The sequence below is a fragment of the Pocillopora damicornis genome, chromosome 1 (assembly GCF_964200805.1).
Source record: "Pocillopora damicornis chromosome 1, jaPocDami1.2, whole genome shotgun sequence".
Lineage (NCBI taxonomy): Eukaryota > Metazoa > Cnidaria > Anthozoa > Scleractinia > Pocilloporidae > Pocillopora > Pocillopora damicornis.
The window spans coordinates 3,956,090-3,971,274 of record NC_142670.1 but is presented as its reverse complement, the minus strand read 5'-3'; the positions used below and the strand labels follow the sequence as shown (position 1 = coordinate 3,971,274).

The window sequence follows — 15,185 nt, the reverse complement described above, 5'->3', positions numbered from 1 at the left end:
ATTGCACCGGACGTTTCAGTTAACTGCAGAAGTGTCTTCACCATCCGAATCCATAAAGTTACGTCCCACTCCATTGCCATCTTTGTGGTAATTATCCTCGACATTGTTTTCGCTGTCACAATCACCGCCACTGTCGATGTCTCAGTCACCACGGTCAAAGTCTCAGTTGCCTTCGTTGCAGTCAACTTTTCACTTAACAACAACAAAAGGAACAAGCAAAGATGCAAAACAAAATAAAAAAAGTAGGAACTGATAAAAAAAGAAAGCGCGAGCAAAAGTAGAACGGAAGCTCCTTTAATTAATACCATATTACTTTTTTCAAATTCTGTTCTCCGAATGAAAAAAAAAAAAAAGCACTTTCAATAAGCAATTAACCAACTATTGACTATGATACTCATATTTGCAATCAACTAATGGATAATTTTGATTCATTTTTTTGTCTATTTGCAGGCTATGTCACTGATCACAAAACCTGATGAGAAGATTCTGACGACTCTTACCTACGTTGGACTGACCCTGTCCATAATCGGAATAATTCTTACAATAATTTCCTATGCTCTTTTCACGTAGGGGAATTTGTTTTATAGCATTCCTAACATATTACTCCGAATCCTTCCACAAATAGACTATTTCATTGCCTTTTTTTCTAAAAAATGTATCAGCGGTTGCTTTTTTCGCATTTCTTTTATCTACAGCGAAGTGCGTCAACCCCTCTCCCAAGTAAGGCTGAGTCTCGCTGCTTCTCTGGGAACTGGTCAGATTATTTTTCTGGCTGGTATTAATGCTAAAGGAGACGAGGTAAGCACTTCGTTTTAAGACCAACTAAAATCGCCACTGCATTATCCATTCCCTGCAAATGATTGCCTCAGTATGAAGAAAACAATGCGGTTGCACAACGCGAGAAAGTTTTTTAAAACTATTATTTCATTTCTTTTTTTATTTGTATCATTGTTATAGATGTATATTATCTTGATGGTTGATCTTATTTGTTTCTGCACTTTGTCGTTAAAAGTTAGTTAGTTCCTAAAAACCCAGGTACTTCTCGATCCGTAGGGTGTATGTGTTGCAGTAGCTGCCTTGATGCTTTACTTCCTTATGGCAGCTTTCTGTTGGACGCTGATCGAGGGAATTTTTCTCTACTTCTTCGTTGTGAAGGTGTACAATATCGATGGAAGAACGGTTATCTATCACTTTTTTTCCTGGAGTGAGTTTTTTGACGTTCCTTTCCACTATCAAACGCTATATGGCGCCATAAAGAGTTTATCTAGATTACATTCGACTATGTATATTTTTTCCTTTAAAGTTTAATTTGAGTGATATCTTTTATTATGAAGGTTTCCCTGCATTTATGGTCAGCATCTCCCTGATAATTGCCTCAGCAAAAGACGGTATTCATAGCTTTGTCAGCGAGAAATAGTAAGCATTGAACTTCTGAAAATCTTTATTTCAACTACTCTAGGTGATTATTCATGACATAGAATACGTCGCCGGCTCAACGAAGCCAAGCATAGACTGAAGCTTTTATGATTAATGCTCAAATTTGTTACTTGCAAGCTGTTGGTTGTCCCAGGCTAACCATCTGATTTGGATTTTTGCTTCCTTTGTTTTGGCGGTGGAAATCGTAAGTAGCATGTTTATGAATATCAAAGGAATTTGTATTAAATATTTGTAGATATATTAAAAAACCTTGTATTCTTTAACCTTTTTTAACCGATACTAACAGGTGGAAACTAACCAATTAGCTCTCGTAAGTGGGCATTTCACATTCTTGCAAACTCCCCTGAATCTAACGATGAAGTCCGAACAAAAGGAAGAAACGTCGATGCCGTTAACAGTCTCGTGATAGTTTTTAAGCTTATCAGTAACAAATGTCTACACATTCCTCAAAAAATGGCAAGGGGTCCAACTAAATGCTAACAAAGTAACGTAGTCCCTATAATTTATCTAGATTAATGTGTTAGTCCTGGCAAGAGTCATCAGAGAAGTGACCAGAATGCAATCTACTGGGGAAAATCATCAGTTACGGTATGAGATGAAATTATCAGAAGGTTAAACAAGAATTAAGCAAACAGCCAAACAAAAAAAGAAGCAAACAAATTATATTTAGAATTTACGTTTTTCATCGATTTCTGATTGAATATTCTATTCACCTAGTTTTTAAAGAATTGAGTTGTTTTACGTTTATTCTGCAGACTTTGCATCAAGACATGCGCGATGATGACTCCCTTATTAGGCTTTATGTGGCTTTTTGGTCTCCTTTCCTCGGAGGACAAAATTTGCGCCCACATACATACGGTCTTAAGTTCGATTCAGGTAAACACAACCATCTCTAATTTCTATCAAGTAGGCGTTGAAAAGTGTTACCCTAGCAAAGGAAAAGCACAAAAAAATATATTTAAGAAATCAACTGCAATTACAGCTCACGTTTACAAATTTTGTTTTACAGGGATTTCTGATGTTTCTTTTTCACTGTGTGCGAAACACTCAGGTAACTGACAATTTGGGCGTAAATGGATTTATCATTATCATTATAATTATTATTATTATGAGTATTATTATCATATATTATAGTCATCATTGTCACATCTATTTTACCAACGCTTCTCTTTCCTGACTTAAACTCAGCGTCTCAGAACTAAGAAAAGACGACTGGCAACATATATTTTATAGAGACAAAATGATGAAAACAAAAAAAAGTACATAAATTGAGGTAGTTCATTTTTCTCTCTTCTTTTTTATTGTTATAATATATTTTTTTTACTTTCGTAGATAAAAGAACGGTTAAAAAGGAAGTTGAACATCATCTTACCAGCCAAAACTGGCCTAAAATCTGACAAGAGAATATCCCAGGTTATTAAAGGGACGCGGCAAAAGTGAGAAGAATTGATGTTCAGCCCTTTGATCCCGCCTTTACTGAACAACCAACATAATTTTTTCACCGACTTGTGTAATGTATATATCACGGTTATGATCAATTATGGTAAAAAAGTCGTTATGAAACAGTCGTTTATAGAATTAGAAATGTTTTATGATTGATAGCTCGATACTCTTTAAAGGGGCCAGACTCAACCAATGCGTTTTGAGCGGCTTTGTGAATGTTATTATCCGGGGACTTGATACTCGATTTTTTTTTTCTTCACAAACTCACGGAAAGGCATAAAGTTTAACCACAGCGGTAGTTTTTGCCGATATGTATATATATATATATTTTTTTTAAATTGCAAAAATAGAAAAAGGGTAATAACACTCAGAGCAAAACTAAACCCCTACTTAGAAAGAGGTATGATAACGACTTTTTTCGTCTGTGGAACAGAACCAAAGACAAAGTGGTAAAATTTTTAATGCGAGTAAACAGCCACATTCTGTAAATTGTACCACGATACGAACATTATCCACGGTTGAAATATCAGAATCAGAATTTATATTCTTGGACGTAAAAGTGCTCGGAAGAAAGATGTTTATCAGGGAATCGACAGTTGACTTCTAACCGCATCACAGAGAGACAAAGATCTTTCAATACTTAAATGTTTATTCGTATCATACCTCAGGTGCAAAGAAAGGATTCGTTGAAAGAGAAGTGTGACGTCTCTCTATGATTAAATTCGTCACGCTTCAAATTTAATCAAAACATAAAGTGGTTCAAAATACGCTTAAAGATTATAGGATACCAAGATGGAATTTTACATAAATGTATTGCTAAATTTGATCTCACTGGGAGAGAAATGTCACTCAAAAACTTACATGGTATTAGGCTTGCAATCGATTGTTTACGTTTCTCCTTCTGTTGGTCTCCCAAGTGCCGAAGTGCTGTTTGACTTGCCTCCAAAATTCCTTATTTTTGTAGCAAATAGATAATAGACAATAAAAGACACTTTTTGAGGTTTAAAAGAGCCGGTTCTTGATCACGAATGCAAAGGCTCAGGCGAATAATACAGAAAATGCTGAAGATGGCCACAACCCCTGCAATGCACCCTGGTTGAGCTTGGCCCTTTAACATTGCTCATTTCATCATGTGTTCTCTTAATTCCGGATCCTCGCCATCTGGATTGATTTACTCTACAAGGGAATAGAAACAGAAGTTTAGCATTTTATGTGCTTGGTGGGTTACCCCATTTGCTTTAAAATATGTATTCTTAAACGCTCTTTTCGCACTTGACTTCTAGAAACCCTTGAGCCACAAAACATATTAGGAAATCATCATAAAATGGATCCTAGAATGGGCACGTAAAATAATGTTGTATTACAAATCCGATAGGTAAAATTTTGGATATTGATATAAGTACAGGAATTGTAACTTTGATCTGGAGTGAGGCCAATAAAAGCGAAAATCGGTCAGATAAACTATTGCACTAATAGCGGGACTCGTTGTTTGACCGTCTCGCGCGCGTCTTACGTATCTCATCTTTACTTTTATCAGTTGATTGCCGCAAAAGTTGATGGACAATAATATGATATGAATATGAAAGCGATCCTCGCAGTAATATTACCAAAACTACCGAGAGTCAGTAAAGAATGTTCAACTAACCTGCAAGCTGCTATTTTGCTGGACATCTACTTCGTTTCAGGTGGAAACAAAATCCTTAGCCTACGATGAAGAAAACTGATGTTAAGCACATGACCTTAATATTATAACACAGTTTGTTTCCTTTTGCGGAAATGACTTAAATTATGCCCTCACAATACATAATGAAGTTAAGCACATGATCTTAATTTAATAACAGTTTGTTTCCTTTTGTGGAAATGCTCTCTTGATACCGCTCGTAAAAGGTTAATTCATATTAATATTAGTTTATTAAACATTACTTTAGCAGTACAGATCTGATTTTTTTTAGGACTTATTTTCACTACTGCTAAAGAAGTGTCCATTACTGCAAAGATCACTTCCATATCCACGTCTTTGACCGCAGTTCACATATATGATTTTTATATATTCACAGTCAATTAATAGTTTGACAATAATATATGACAGCAATGATATGGTAAAGCCAAACATGTTCATCAACGAAGACTTCCTTTTTTTTTTAATTATTGTACTAGATGTTTTTCTTCATCCAATTCTTATGTCCAAGCAATTTATTTTCGGTTTATAAAAAGAGGAAAACTTACAACCTCTTTTTTAAAATCAGTCTAGGAATTATATTTGATATAGATTCACAATGTGACCTTGCAATTTTTGTTCCTGATTGTCTTATTATACTGCATACTAGAATCCCTGGTTTATTTGAAACAAAAAACGAAAAAAGTAAAAAACAAAAAACAAAACACAAAAAAGTCAGTTTAAAGGAGATCTACTTGCCAAACTCAAAAGACAAAAGCGGTTTATTAAAGACAAATCCTTTTTTCAATCTCTTCTTTAATTTTTGTCAGTTCCTTTACCTAATGGCATGATGTCAATTGACATTTAAGTTTCGTGAATATTAATTTAATACAGTTCCTACATTTTCCGCCTTCGGCGACATATTCCGAGCATGTCTTTTTCCACGCGTTCAAAATAGCATTTGAATTTTGTTATATATATGTTAAAGAGGCTCAAAAAAGGAAAACAAAAACAAAAAAGTAGCGATCTCGGGGAATCATTAAAAGCAAAGAAACCAGCGACGTCGCCGATATATAAACAAATAACCATTGAAGCGGTAAGGGATTTAACAATTATGAAAACTGATGTCAGAAAATCGATGGGAGCCATTATGTTTCTCGTCACACTAGGTAAGTGTTAAGCGTGATTGTACGTTGTAAGTGTTATAAGTTCTATCACTTCATACCTAGAGTGAATGCTACGACCTGGGTTTGAGCAAAATTTATTTTTTTCGAGCTTGCTAAGCTGCGTTGATGCGAGCGAAACATTAACGGTTTTCGTCTTTCTTCAAATCATTTTGAGCCAAAGTTAGGATGTAGGCATTGAGTATGAAATAACGCATTTTTTCTTCTTTCCGTTATTTTTCACGAAATATTTCGTAAATTTCTCTGTATGTCTGAGACCAACGACCTATTTCACTTCGAGGAGCAAAATAAACGACCACCTGGTTTCGAAAGTGCTCAGTTTTTGAGCAATCTAGTCACACTATAACTCAGAGAGGAAAAAAACAAACGCAGAAGATAATTTTTACAGATATTTCAATTTTTAGTGGAAAAATGTTGATCGGGATATTTTCTTTTTGTTTCTGAGATGAAAAAAAAAAAAAGACGTCATGGCTTAGAAGCTACTTCGATGGATAATATAAATTCACTTTTAAAAAGTAAACATAGGACTCCTGCATCGAAAGCTTTACCGTCAATTAAATATTTCTGTCATTTAGCCAGAAAAGATTTGTTTTCGATTTTGCATCCACCTGGGAAAAGAAAGCCGTATTTTCAACTGATAACTCGGTTTAACACTATTCCACAAGTTCTGAATAATTCTATATTTGAAAAACACTCCATAGGAAAAAAAAATTATAATATCGATTTTATTTTTCTTTATATAAGGGCTGCTAAAGGAGTTTTAATGAAGGAGTGTAGACCACAGGGGAACTTCTTCTCCCCACGAGGTTTTTGCATTCAGTTAACTGCTGCCAAACTTTGCAGCTACTGTAATATCCAAGACTAAAAAAACAATAACGACAACAGCAACAACAAAACAAAAGCAACAATTTTCTGTCTCCAAAGACTAAAGTAAGAGGAAAGTCAATTTTATATCATTAATTTCGCGCAAATTCATTTGGAAAATCTCCAGCTCATTATTACCGTTTAATACCGCAGTTTTAATGGTGAGATGATCATGATTATTTAGTTAAGGAATCGCTTTCTAACAGCTGACGAAATTGACCCGCCATTCTTCTACCAGGAGCATATTTCCATATGCAGCAAAACGGAGTTTTAAAATCCGGCTGAATGCTATTTATTTACGGTTAAACCATTTGCTTCTCACGTTGAGGAATCTTTGCTAAAGGAAAAAGTAACCCGAAGAAAATACTTATTTTTGGTACCGAAGGATTCCAAACAAGTAATCAGCAAGTCGTATATTAGATCAAAATACGTTGGAAATGATTTTTTTAATCAGTTTTTATCTGTTAACTTTCTCTCACTTTTTTATTGCAGTAATCGTCATAAGAGCTACGAATGTAAAAAGCATGACATGTGACAACGAAGAAAAAAACAGATGCACCCAGAATTGTGTTCAAAACGATGAATGCAGTAGAGTATGCCACAAAAGCACATGCTCCCAGAGCTGCAACTCTGCAAAGTTTTGCAATTTGACATGCAGTGGACAGACATGTCAACAGAATTGCAATTCTGGCGCTTGTAATCTAATTTGCAGTGGGCGAAGTTGTACACAGTCTTGCAATGCTCAGAGTTCATGCCGTCTTACGTGCATTGGAACAAGCTGCAGGCAAATATGCAACGCAAAAGAGTGCCAAATTAAATGTTTGAGTAAAGGGGGATGCAATACCAGTTGTAGTTCTAGTTGTATCCCACATCAGCCTACTACACAGGCGGCAAAAACCGAGGCCTCTTCAACTGATGGATCTACCAAAAAAGCTGTAGCAACTGATGTCACTACTCCTCAAGGAGAACTTATCCAAGGTTCTACAACTTCTCATATTCTAGTTAAGACCACAGAGAGTAAGTAACTGAGCTCACCTATTTCTGCATGCCTACTGATATTCTATGGCTGCTGTCTAGGGGTAGCCTCTAAATGAATTTAAACTATTTGCTTCTGTTGGCATTTTAAAAACAGGCTTTAATAAGTCATCAGATTCATCCACGGCAGTTACACCAGAGGCACCAAAAAAAAGATCAGCTCTAGGACAGAAAAATTGGTATGCAATTCATTATTAAATTATTTATTAATTCTTTTTTGCTTTTGTTTATGCCCTTTTTTAATTTCATTTTTGTCGTTTCTGACATTTATTGGTTTAAATCTATACATAAATCTTATTTGGAAGCTGTAGGATTAAAAAGGTTTCATCTGCAGAAAACTCTATTTTCCTTTGGGTCTAAAAGACTTAGCCCTGTAGATAAATATCGAAATTCGACGGCGCGTATGATAAATAAACTAATAGTAATATAAATTAACCTTTTACGAGCTGTATCAAGAGAGCATTTCCACAAAAGGTAACAAACTGTTATTAAATTAAGATCATGGGCTTAACTTCAGTATGTATTGTGAGAGCATAGTTTCAGTCATTTCCGCAAAAGGAAACAAAGGTGTTATTAGATTAAGATCACGTGCTTAACATCAGTTTTCTTCATGGTAGGCTAAGGATTTTGTTTCTACCTTAAACAAAGTAGATGTCCAGCAAAATAGCAGCTTGAAGGTTAGTTGAACATTCTTTACTGACTCTCTCAGTAGTTTTGGAAGACAAATAAAAATAAAAAAGAGTGACCGTTTCAACACCTATTCATCTATCTGTGAATCCGCCACCAATTCTTTCCTTAATTTATTCATTCCCTTGCTTCCATTCTCACTGTTAGGAGGCAGTCAATTTTTTCCAAGACACTATCGAAGAGTATAGGAGAATTCACAACCTTGAAACGCAAGTGAATTTAAAAAAAAGGAGGAGCGTGTGAAATCGATATCTGAAACTGCAAAGGCTTTTGAGGATTTTGTTCTCAAGTATGCGCAACATCATCTCAGTGAATCAATGCCACAAATCTACAGGGTTTACGAAACACTAGGTATGTTAACCTTAGATGTATCTTTGTTTGTCTAATCTAGGTAACATTTCATGAACACAATCTAATTTTTTTATCATTTTGTGAATAGTTCTGCTTCTCCAGAGAGCTTCACACGGAAATAATCAAGATTTCTACCTCGTGGAACCACAAAAAGTCGAATATATTAGAATACCTTCAAGAATCGTTGGAAGAAACGGTTTGTCTCAATTTTGTTTCCCAGTCTCTAATTCCATGGCATTTGTATGGCAACTGCTTTGTTTCCAAAACACAAGCCACAGTTACTGCACTAATGTTTCATCTCCACCTTTCCCTTTATTTGTAAAAACCGTCAACGTTTACATCAATAACTAGGCACGCTTACCGAAAAAAAGGATCTTTTTTTTTCGATCGTACTTTCATTAGAAACATATATAACAGATAGTTATGGATTTTCGGTCACTTTTGTCTACTTAATAATCGTTAACTTTTGTTTCACTGGAATTAGTAAGTTTAAAAAATTAAAGATAAATACTGAACCGAGTTTTTCTTTTTTCTTCTAACTAAGGTTCATTGCTGGTGGGTATCATATACACAGATCTACATGCGCTCTTCAAACCAACTCGAATCGACAACAATACAAGGTACAATAATTGAACCATTTGATGCAAATATGAACTCCAAATGAGTCATTTCACAGTAAATTTACCCTCACAATTATTTCGCACTTAGGAGCCTTAACTCAAAACTAATAGCAGTGACGATGGATCCAATGCTGAAACAATTGGAACAGAATGTCATCATGAGATTCAGAAATATCAAGGTTTTTTTAAACTGTATTTTATTGCTATTTTTCAATCAATAATGGTTTTGTATACGCATATAAAACATTTTCTTTTCACTTCCATATGCTATCTTTTTCAGGCTACTGATACTAAAAGGCAGTGTGTGTTTTGGAATGAATTTAATGAAGAGAGGTAACAGTCCAAATGAAGTTTTAACTCTTTCCTTTATAAACTTAAAATTTATCAAACCTGCTGAAAGTAAATTTTTAACCCTACCTCTCATTGGCTGACCATCCTAGAGCGGAACAGAACAGGTTCGTTCTATCGAATATTTAGCTCTTCTTCTGTTAATCAGCATTCATCATTCACCATACCTTTTTCAGTCCAGACGGCTGGTCTGGGGAGGGCTGCCATGTGGTAAGGTCAGAGAGCAACTCAGAAGAAACAGAGTGTAGTTGTAATCATTTGACTCACTTCGCGGTTTTATTCGAGTACGATGGTACTCAAACGGTAATGATAATGTGAAAACATATTAACTTGTTTTTTGTTTGTTTGTTTGTTTGTTGCTATGTTTTCGATCTCATAATTTCATAATTTAATTAACGAAACACTCGGCTGCATCTGTAACAAAGGCAAAGAACACCAGTAATGACGCATACTTTCAAAATGTTTGGACATCTCTTCAAGTCATAACACTAAGAGAATGATGTTTATCTGATAACTACTTTGAAACAAGCTCTGCTTTGCAAAATTAAGAACTAAACGAACTTAATCTTTCAGTGATCGAGTTCAAAGAGAGAGCGTCTCTCGTGTCTACTACGTTCATGCAACTTTTAAATAGTACTTTTTTCTTTTCTTTCATCATAATTTTTTATTTGTTATTGCTGTTTTTTTGGTTTGTTTTTTCGTATTCTATTCACATGCAAAGCAGATAGCAGGAACACATCAAAAAACATTGAACATCCTTACGTACATGGGCTTAGCTCTCTCCCTCATTGGAATAACAATTACTGTGTTCTCCTACATTTTCCTAAGGTAAGTCAAAATACTGACAAGTGTAACACCACTTAAATTAGGGGCTGTTTTTCAATGTTTCCTAATAATTATTTAGGTGATAACTTATTCCGTCGTTGAGCGCTTTTTCTTGTTACAGTGATATGCACCAACCTCTCTCTCAAATAAGAGTGAGTCTGACTGGATCTCTTGGAGCTGGGCAAGTCATTTTTCTTGCTGGAATTAACAAATCAACAATCACGGTTTGTGCTCTTTTATACTTAACTAACCAAGCATTTACTTACCCATTATAATTTTTTGGCAAAAAAAAATGATCTTTTGTTTTACGATGCTAAATATGAGAACATTGATGAAAAGAATTCGTAAGATCTGTTTGCTAAAGACAACAATGCGCTATTTATGCGGTGCAAGACTTTTTTTTTTAGAAATAATATGGCTGATGGACTCATGTCTCATCTCCTCTTTCTTTCACTTCTTTAGATTCTATCATTGTTTTCATCATGATCATCATCCAGTTGTTGTTTGGCTACAATTCTAGATATTCTGCTACTTATACAATGGACGGCCTTGTCAAATTTAGCGGGCTGAAACCACGAATGCTTCAAAATCGGCACAACTGTGTAACCACGCAGCAATTTCATAATGCAACCATTTTCATATTTGCTAGTCCTGATGTCATCTATTACATGAGATCAAGAAATTACTCATCATGGTTCCCTGACCTGCAGTTCTATAACAAAATATAGTGAAGCACTTCCACGACTCTCCTAACGGGTGGCAAGCATTCGGCGGGCACTCACTTTCAATCATGATTTTCTCATAATCAGGACTTCCTGAATTACTCGATATAGTGACAAACACGGATGTTTATTGCCATTGCAGCACAAAGCTCTTAACTGCGTTTTTGTATCGGCAATTCTTTAGGCTACATGTGTCGCTGTGGCGGCTCTGATGCAATACTTTTTTACGGCCGCTTTTTGTTGGATGATGGTGGAGGGAATTTACCTTTACTTGTTTATTGTGAAAGTTTACAACATTAAAAACCGGATGGCTATATATCATGCTTTTTCATGGGGTAAGTTTCAGTAGCAATACTCACATCTCTGTGTTCAGTGTCTGCAGTTGTATCTTGTCACAACTCCGAGTTACTTATTGTTTTTCTCTTGCAGTTTTTCCTGCAGTAATGGTCATTATTTCTTTGAGTATCGCTGCAGGAAAAGACGGAATCAAGAGCTTTGTCGACGATGAACAGTTAATGAGAAATCTTTATAGATATAAAAAAAACCCTGAAATTCCTTTGCCATTTTCTCTCCAATTGTGGTTTTTTATAAGACATTTTCATTTTTTTAATAGCTGCTGGATGTCTTCTGCAAACAATCTTATTTGGATTTTTGTTGCGTTTGTGATAATAGTTGAAGTGGTAAGTAAAACCATATTTGATAAGGAGTGTTCTCTACTACAATCAATGGACTACAATTTATCATCCTTGTTTTTCTATTGAGCACTATTTACTATGGGCTGTCATTCTGCATGTTTGTGTCCTAGTGTTTGCTTGTGTTCCTCTTTCTACCTATCTGTATCCCACCAATTCGTTCGTTGTCAGTCATTGAGATGTTTTCATTTTAAGCTGAACATACTAATTCTTGTGCGAGTCATCAGAGAAATGACCAAAATGCAGCAAAAAAGGGGAACTATTCAACACGTACGGTGAGCAACGTTGTTAATTAAGAATAATGTATGTAGATAGGAATTAGAGAGATGGTAAGTTTTGAGCTCGGTAAAGAAATAAAGAAAGACGTTTTTCGTTCTGTTACTCCACGGCAAGCGAGGTCTATCAAAATCAAATTTCTATTAAAACACCTGTCTTCAAGAATAATGTAGTATGCGATTTTGAATTCACTTATTAAACCAGGTAATGTCTACTCTCGAGCATAGTGGCTCACACGGCCGAGATTTTAAAGGGATTATGTGGTATTAAGTAAATTGCTACTTTCCTTGAGTCAACTTTCCATCTCAAGTAAGCTCTTAGCGTTTTCTCAGTTTTCTCTGACAGTTTGTCAATACCCAGTTACGCTCTTGGTTGGAGACAGCCACTTTGGAAGTTAACAAAACAAATCACACAGCTAAGGCTTAATGTGAAGAAACTACGTATCTAGCTAAATACAGCGACCGGTTAATAAAATTGAGCTAGTTAAACAAGCTTTCTTATAGGCTCATTTCATATTTCCTTCCTACTTTCAGACTTGGGATAAGGACATGTGTTATTTTGCTTCCTCTTCTGGGATTCACTTGGTTGTTTGGCCTTTTGTTCTATTTTCTTGAAGCTTGTAAAGTTGGCACAATTCAGACCAAGAAGATCTCGTGTATTGCTCATACTTGTTTCTCTGACATGATTAACGAATATCGTTATGTGCATTAAACGCTCACATGGTAGAGACAATCATCCATTTGTTATTATTTTTGTTTGTTTGTTTTTTTCTGTTTTGTTATGTTTTGTTGTTGTTGTTATTTTTTTTATTGTTTGTTTTTTTCCTAATGTCTCCGTGGCATTTAGCCATCACCCATCCCTGGCAAGAGAGAGAAAGTATTAGGGACAACGGCTAAGGTTGGGCTTGAGCAAAACTTTCGCTATTTACTGAAAATTGTGCTTGTTAGTTTCCCAACCTTTTGATTCCTTGCGGGTAATAATAAATGTTTTTTAAGTATATCCCGAAGAGCACGATCACATAAAAAATTTCAGCTTTTGATCGGTGCGTTATATTCCCAAATGACGACGTATGATTTAAGGTTCGTTCTTCTTTATTAGGGTTTCTTGATTTTTCTTCTTCATTGCGTTAGGAACAGTCAGGTGAGATTTTCCAAGAAATGATGCAATATTTCTCTATAAATGAATCCACGTCATCAAGATAATTATCTAAACAAGATACTCTTAGTGTATAATGTATTGTTGTTTAGTGTACAATGCTTATTGTAGCTGAGTAAGTATATTAATACTGCCTTCTGTATACGAATATGTCCATATCCCGCTTCGCGTTCGTCCGGATCCGATTTTGTTGATAACTCGTATGATTACAGACCGAATTTAACTGCTCTTGGTTTTGTCATCATCATTCATCTATCAACTTAATCATCATTATGAATAAATTGGTAAGTTTCTAAAGAAATTGTGGTGCTGCGTCGGTGGGAGAGTGTAGCAAACTCGAAACGTCAGCTTTTTTACCCTTTACAATGGCTAATTTGCGTTTTCAACTCAGTTTTTAAGACTAAATTACCTGCTAATTATCATTATGATGGGATGTATTAATGGTACCTCTCGTAAACTTCATTCTTGAATACTACATGCATGAACAGGGTTATCTGCCAAGGGAATTTATTATAATCAATTATTTGCTTGATTTTTCTATTTTTCTTCACCTGCAGATTCGAGATCGACTGCAACAAAGAATTGGCATGATTTTCCCTGCCACGGAAGACAGAAACCAGCCAAAAGTGATGCCGATGGAGTAAAACAAAAAAAAAAACAAAAATTCAAATGCAGCCAACTAGTTTATTCCAGATTCAAAATCAACAAGCGCCAAGCCATAGACCCTAATGGAATGGCACAGTCTAAGAGATAGAGTTTACAAGTTTGTTAGTCAGCTCGTCGCGGGAATAGTAATTAGCTATTATGATTCTTCACGTAAAACAAGAAACACTAAAAAACGTGCGTCATGCGTCATGCGTGCTGAGTCTATCGTGAGGTGTGTGGCGTATCATATGCGTAAAACGTGAGTCTCGAGCCGTGTGTTTCGCTCTCTGAATAAAGGATTATCACATTGCGTAGATTGGTAGAATAAATGCACCTCACTTCTTGATGCAATTTATTTTCACTTCCTAAGTGAAAAAAGGCAAAAAAAGAAAAAACAGTAATAATAAACAAAGACCTGGCCTGAGAGCTAAAGGCAAGAAACAGAATGAATATCCTGCTTATTTAGGTGTTTGTTTTTCTTTTCTTTTTTCACTTTCTCGAGAGTATGACATCACTCTCTACTTTACATACCTAAAGTGTACTTCCTTTTTATTTGATCATAATTAGATTAATACAAAACATTATGGGTTAACGGGGCTCGGTCCAATGGCCAATGAGCGAGAATAATTTTAGCACGGCTGATATGCATCAGGCACCTGTTGTCCGAAGGTCGGATAACACTATCCGCTAAATAAATCTCTTTCCGGTGGATAATGCCATAAGTTTTGCGATCACTTATCCGCTTGATAGCGATTAATCCTTTGGATAGTGTTATCCAAACTTTATACAACCGGGCCCAGGATGATAACAATGCTATCGGGCGAGGGGCAATCGCCCAATGGAGTCTCCATTGGGGTGGCTGATAACACTTAAGTAAGAAGTTTGAATAAGCCATACACTTATGATTTGACAGTGTAAGAAAACCTGGGTTTTCTTTAATCCAAAATAATTATCATTTGATTTTGCTCTGATTTTTGTGGTAGATTTAAAATTGTGTACAAGGTCAGAAGTAGTTCAAAAGAGCTAAATTCCATTCATCTAAATATTAACAAAAAACTACTTTAATTTAACTGATAAGGTTTTCTTTGATCTTACTAAATTATTTACAGACTTCTGAAGCTGTAGTTATTGATTTTGCTTATAGATTCTGTTGACGTCTCGAAGCACTTAAATCAACTCCTGTAAATATTACCGCATCTTTATGAATTGCCTTTATTAATTTTTCTCTTCTTATTTAACACCTG

The 15,185-nt window shown here is 35.4% G+C and overlaps 2 protein-coding genes across 6 annotated transcripts in view; one reads left to right on the top strand and one right to left on the bottom strand.

Annotated features, from left to right (window-relative positions):
• LOC149051380 (adhesion G protein-coupled receptor E3-like) overlaps positions 1-15,185 on the bottom strand; it is a 494,984-nt gene that overhangs the window by 232,136 nt on the left and 247,663 nt on the right. The window lies entirely within an intron of this gene.
• LOC149051399 (adhesion G protein-coupled receptor L4-like) lies at positions 2,755-15,143 on the top strand. 5 transcript variants are annotated; one of them, XM_089184320.1, is made up of 18 exons: positions 2,764-5,706; positions 7,078-7,602; positions 7,718-7,799; positions 8,238-8,297; positions 8,455-8,658; positions 8,747-8,854; positions 9,203-9,278; positions 9,367-9,457; positions 9,559-9,611; positions 9,803-9,929; positions 10,351-10,454; positions 10,573-10,675; positions 11,358-11,508; positions 11,603-11,853; positions 12,061-12,140; positions 12,675-12,863; positions 13,240-13,281; positions 13,854-13,951. In XM_089184320.1, exons 5-16 carry the CDS (start codon positions 8,625-8,627, stop codon positions 12,850-12,852), a joined length of 1,356 nt encoding a protein of 451 aa, XP_089040446.1. In that variant the 5' UTR covers positions 2,764-5,706; positions 7,078-7,602; positions 7,718-7,799; positions 8,238-8,297; positions 8,455-8,624; the 3' UTR covers positions 12,853-12,863; positions 13,240-13,281; positions 13,854-13,951. The 5 variants fall into 5 exon arrangements, with proteins under 5 accessions (XP_089040468.1, XP_089040446.1, XP_089040445.1 ...); XM_089184326.1 differs by having other exon boundaries at positions 2,765-5,706; positions 12,675-12,796; positions 13,854-15,143; XM_089184332.1 differs by having other exon boundaries at positions 2,766-5,706; positions 11,603-11,684; positions 11,787-11,853; positions 12,675-13,281; positions 13,854-15,143.

Excerpts from the sequence above, each read along its gene's own strand:
- LOC149051399 (XM_089184319.1), top strand. The coding sequence starts at position 8,625 with ATGCCACAAATCTACAGGGTTTACGAAACACTAG. Across the intron at positions 9,612-9,802 it reads AATGAATTTAATGAAGAGAG|TCCAGACGGCTGGTCTGGGG; the intron begins GTAACAGTCCAA and ends TACCTTTTTCAG. Across the intron at positions 12,141-12,674 it reads GGAACTATTCAACACGTACG|ACTTGGGATAAGGACATGTG; the intron begins GTGAGCAACGTT and ends TCCTACTTTCAG.